General features: G+C 63.3%; 1 protein-coding gene across 1 annotated transcript in view; it reads left to right on the top strand.

The window, feature by feature from the left end:
- The first annotated feature begins 2,727 nt into the window (after window positions 1-2,727).
- The window catches only part of NLGN2 (neuroligin 2), a 14,312-nt gene continuing 12,024 nt past the window's right edge, over window positions 2,728-5,015 (top strand). The window contains 2 exon segments of the mRNA XM_074941345.1: window positions 2,728-2,793; window positions 2,795-3,170. Of these exon segments, the coding sequence (XP_074797446.1) occupies window positions 2,728-2,793; window positions 2,795-3,170 (442 nt within the window).

Below are 5,015 nucleotides of genomic sequence, written 5' to 3'. Positions count from 1 at the left end.
ACCCCCATCTGCCCCCCCATCTGTCCATCCCCATCCACCCCCCATCTGTCCATCCCCATCCGCCCCCCCATCTACCCCATCTGCCCCCGCATCTACCCATCCCCATCCACCCCCCCATCTGTCCATCCCCATCCGCCCCCTCTATCTATCGATCCATCGATCCCCATCCACCACCTCTATCTATGTATCTATTGATCCACCCCTCTATCAATCTATCGATCTCTTGATCCCCATCCACCCCTCTTATCTATCTATCTATCACCCATCCACCTCTCTCCCTATCGATCTATCAATCTATCGATTGATCTATCCCATCCACCCCATCCACCCATCCCATCTATCTATCGATCTATCCCCATCACCCCATCTATCCCCATCCACCCCCTCTATCTATCATCTATCTATCTATCTATCTATCTATCCCTATCCCCATTCACCCCATCTTCCCCATCCTCCCCATCTATCTATCTATCTATCTATTTTTCCATCCCCATTCACCCCCCATCTATCTCCATCCACCCCCTCTCTATTGATCTATCCCCATCTTCCCCATCCACCCATCCGTCTATCTATCTATCTATCTATCGATCTATCCCCATCCACCCCATCTATCTATCTATCCCCATCTACCCCATCTATCTATCTATCGATCTATCCACATCCACCCCATCTATCTATCCATCCCCATTCACCCCCCCATCTATCCCCATCCACCCCATCTATCTATCTATCTATCCCCATCCACCCCTCTATCTATTCATCCCCATTCACCCACCCCATCTATCCCCATCCACCCCATCTATCTATCTATCTATCTACCTATCTATCTATCTATCCCCATCCACCCCATCTATCTCTCTATCCCCATCCACCCCATCTATCTATCTTATCTATCTATCCCCATCCACCCCATCTATCTATCCATCCCCATCCACCCCCCCATCTATCCCCATCCACCCCATCCATCCATCCATCTATCTATCTATGTATCTATCTATCTATCCCATCCACCCCCTCTATCTATCTATCTGTCTATCTCTCTTGTCCCCTGGAGGCCGGCGCACGTCGCGGGACGTGGCTGGAGCCGCCGGCGTGTCTCCAACTCGACTTGGGCTAATTACCGGTTCCCGGCTCTAATTGCCAGATTCTGAAGCATAAACATAAAACTCTTGAGTTATTTAATTCAAGGCCCAATTTAACCAGGGAGATTCCTGTCAGGAGCCCTGGAGACACGGGCAGGTCAGGGCCGAGTGTCGGGGTCTGGGGGTCCCAGGGGTTTGGATGTGGGGGGGAGGTCAGGGCCGAGTGTCGGGGTCTGGGGGGTCCCAGGGGTTTGGATGTGGGGGTCAGGTCAGGGCTGAGTGTCAGGGTCTGGGGGTCCCAGGGGTTTGGATGTGGGGGCAGGTTCAGGGCTGAGTGTCGGGGGTCTGGGGGTCCCCAGGGGTTTGGATGCAGGGGGGCAGGACAGGGCTCAGTGTTGGGGCCGGGGGTCCCGGGGGTTTGGATGTGGGGGGCAGGACAGGGCTGAGTGTCAGGACTGGGGGGTCCTGGGGGCTGGGATACAGCGGGGGGGGCAGGGTATTGTCTCGGTGCCAGGGGGTCCCCTCCAGCCCCTCACTGCCCCATGGCTGAGGGGGTATAACCCTGAGCCCCCCCCCATTTCTTCCCCTGCAATTGCTGAGCCCCGGGGATGGGTAGAAATTGGGGGGGATCCCCCTGCCCAGGGTGGCAACTGGGCCAGGGGGGTTGCAGAGGGATTTGGGGGCAGTTCTGTGAGGGGAGCTCTGGGGTGGGGCCTTCCCCAACCGGGGGGGGGGCGGTATTTCCCCAGCAGCAGGAGCCGCAGTCAGAGCAGGGGTTGCCCCAGATCTCCCCCCCCCCCCGAAATGAGGCACTTCCCATCTTAGTTCTGGGTCATATTTGCAGAGAAAAGGTCACATCCCCAGGGGAAGGCGGGAATTTGGGGGGGGAGTTTGGGGGGGGCGTGAAGGGGGGGTTCTGTCCCCTCCAGCACGGATTGTCGGCTCTGACCGGCCCCCCTGACAGACTCTGTCTCTTCTCTTTTTTCCTTCTGTCCCTCCTCCTGCCCCCCCATCCTCCATCTCCCTCCCTCCCTCCCTCCTGCCCCCACATCCCCTCAATCTCCCTCCCTCCCTCCATGCCTCCTCCCCTGCCCCCCACCTCCCTTCCCTCCCTCCATCCCTCCCTCCTGCCCCCACCTTGCTCCATCTCCCTTCCCCTTCCCTCCTGCCCCCATCTCCCTCCCTCCTGCCCTCCACCTCCCTCCATCTCCCTTCCTCCTCCCTCCATCCCTCCCTCCTGCCCCCCACCTCCCTCCCTCCTTCCCCCACCTCCCTCCTGGCCCCCACCTCCCTCCATCCCTCCCTCCTGCCCCCCACCTTGCTCCATCTCCCTTCCCCTCCCTCCATCCCTCCCTCCTGCCCCCATCTCCCTCCCTCCTGCCCCCCACCTCCCTCCATCTCCCTTCCTCCCCTCCCTCCTGCCCCCCACCTCCCTCCATCCCTCCCTCTTCCTTTCTCTCTTTCTCCAGGTGAGGCCCCGATGCTGCGCCCGCCCGCCGGACCCCTCCCGGCCCACCATGGAACGCAACAGAGCCCCCCGGCGCCGCTAGCCCCCCCCCGCTGAGCCGCGCCCCCCCCACGCCGCCCCCCCGTCCCGCCGCATCTCCCCCCCCCACCCCCGACCACCACCACCACGCCCCGCGCCATGCCGGTCCCGCCCGGCGCTGGCTGGCGGGCGGGGGCCTGCGTCCTCCTGTGGGCGGCGGGGCTGGGCGGCCGGGGCGGCCCCCCGGCCCCCCGCGGAGGAGAGGCACCCCGTGGCCAGCACCCACTACGGGAAGCTGCGGGGGGTGAAGAAGGACCTGAACAACGAGATCCTGGGGCCGGTGGTGCAGTACCTGGGGGTGCCCTACGCCACCCCGCCGGTGGGCGAGCGCCGCTTCCAGCCCCCCGAGGCCCCCGCCTCCTGGGCCCAGGTCCGCAACGCCACGGCCTTCGCCCCCGTGTGCCCCCAAAACGTCCACGGGATGCTGCCGGGGATCATGCTGCCCGTCTGGTTCACCGACAACCTGGAGGTGGTGGCCGGCTACGTGCTGAACCAGAGCGAGGACTGTCTCTACCTCAACCTCTACGTGCCCATGGAGGACGGTAAGGGGCCCGGGCGGGGGGTGCATCGGGGGGCGCGGAGAAGGGGGAGGCCTGGGGTGTATTCGGGGCTCGCACGGAGAAGGGGGAGACATTGAGGTATATTAGCGGGGCGGGACAGAGAAGGGGCGGCCCTGGGGTGTATTGGGGGGTTGCACGGAGAAGGGGGATCCCTGGGGTGTTTGGGGGGTGGCATGGAGAAGGGGGGCCCTGGGGTGTATCAGAGGCTTGCACAGAGAAGGGGGAGACATTGAGGTATATTAGCGGGCCAGGACAGGGAAGGGGCGGCCCTGGGGTGTATTCAGGGGGTTGCACGGAGAAGGGGGAGCCCTGGGGTGTATCAGGGTGTTGCACAGAGAAGGGGCGGCCCTGGGGTGTATTGGGGGGTTTGCACGGAGAAGGGGGAGCCCTGGGGTGTATTGGGGGTTGCACAGAGAAGGGGGAGACATTGAGGTATATTAGCGGGGCGGGACAGAGAAGGGGCGGCCCTGGGGGTATTCAGGGGGTTGCACGGAGAAGGGGGAGCCCTGGGGTGTATCAGGGTGTTGCACAGAGAAGGGGCGGCCCTGGGGTGTATCGGGGGCTTGCACGGAGAAGGGGGGCCCTGGGGTGTATGGGGGGGTGGCATGGAGAAGGGGGAGCCCTGGGGTGTATCAGGGTGTTGCACAGAGAAGGGGGGGCCCTGGGGTGTACAGGGGGTGGCACGGAGAAGGGGGGGCCCAGGGGTGTATCGGGGGTTGGCATGGAGAAGGGGGCCCTGAAGTGTATCGGAGGCTTGCACAGAGAAGGGGGAGCCCTGGGGTGTATGGGGGGTTCCACGGAGAAGGGGGGGCCCTGGGGTGTATTCAGGGGGTTGCATGGAGAAGGGGGGACCTGGGTTGTATTCGGGCTTGCACGGAGAAGGGGGAGACATTGAGGTATATTAGCGGGGTGGGACAGAGAAGGGGGGCCCTGGGATGTATTCAGGGGGTTGCACGGAGAAGAGGGGGCCCTGGGGTGTACAGGGGGTGGCACGGAGAAGGGGGGGGTCCAGGGGTGTATGGGGGGTGGCACGGAGAAGGGGGGCCCTGGGGTGTATCGGGGGGTGGCATGGAGAAGGGGGCCCTGAAGTGTATCGGAGGCTTGCACAGAGAAGGGGGGACTGGGGTGTATTCGGGGCTTGCACGGAGAAGGGGGAGACATTGAGGTATATTAGCGGGGTGGGACAGAGAAGGGGCGGCCCTGGGGTGTATCGGGGGGTTGCACGGAGAAGGGGAGCCCTGGGGTGTATGAGGGGGTGGCATGGAGAAGGGGGAGCCCTGGGGTGTATGTGGGGGTTCCACAGAGAAGGGGGGCCCTGGGGTGTATCAGGATGTTGCACAGAGAAGGGGGGCCCTGGGATGTATTCAGGGGGTTGCACGGAGAAGAGGGGGCCCTGGGGTGTACAGGGGGTGGCACAGAGAAGGGGGGGTCCAGGGGTGTATGGGGGTGGCATGGAGAAGGGGGGGCCCTGGGGTGTATCGGGGGGTGGCATGGAGAAGGGGGGCCCTGAAGTGTATCGGAGGCTTGCACAGAGAAGGGGGAGCCTTGGGGTGTATTGGGGGTGGTACAGAGAAGCAGGATCCCTGGGGTGTTTGGGGGTGGCATGGAGAAGGGGGGCCCTGGGGTGTATCAGAGGCTTGCACAGAGAAGGGGGGGCCCGAGATGTATTCAGGGGGTTGCATGGAGAAGGGGGGCCCTGGGGTGTATGGGGGGGTTGCACGGAGAAGGGGGAGCCCTGGGGTGTATGGGGGGGTTGCATGGAGAAGGCGGCCCTGGGGTGTACTCAGGAGTTGCACGGAGAAGTGGGGCCCTGGAGTGTATCAGGGT

This window comes from Natator depressus, chromosome 28 (assembly GCF_965152275.1).
Source record: "Natator depressus isolate rNatDep1 chromosome 28, rNatDep2.hap1, whole genome shotgun sequence".
NCBI lineage: Eukaryota > Metazoa > Chordata > Testudines > Cheloniidae > Natator > Natator depressus.
Note: the sequence above shows the minus strand (reverse complement) of the source record. Positions and strands in the feature narration are given on the sequence as shown.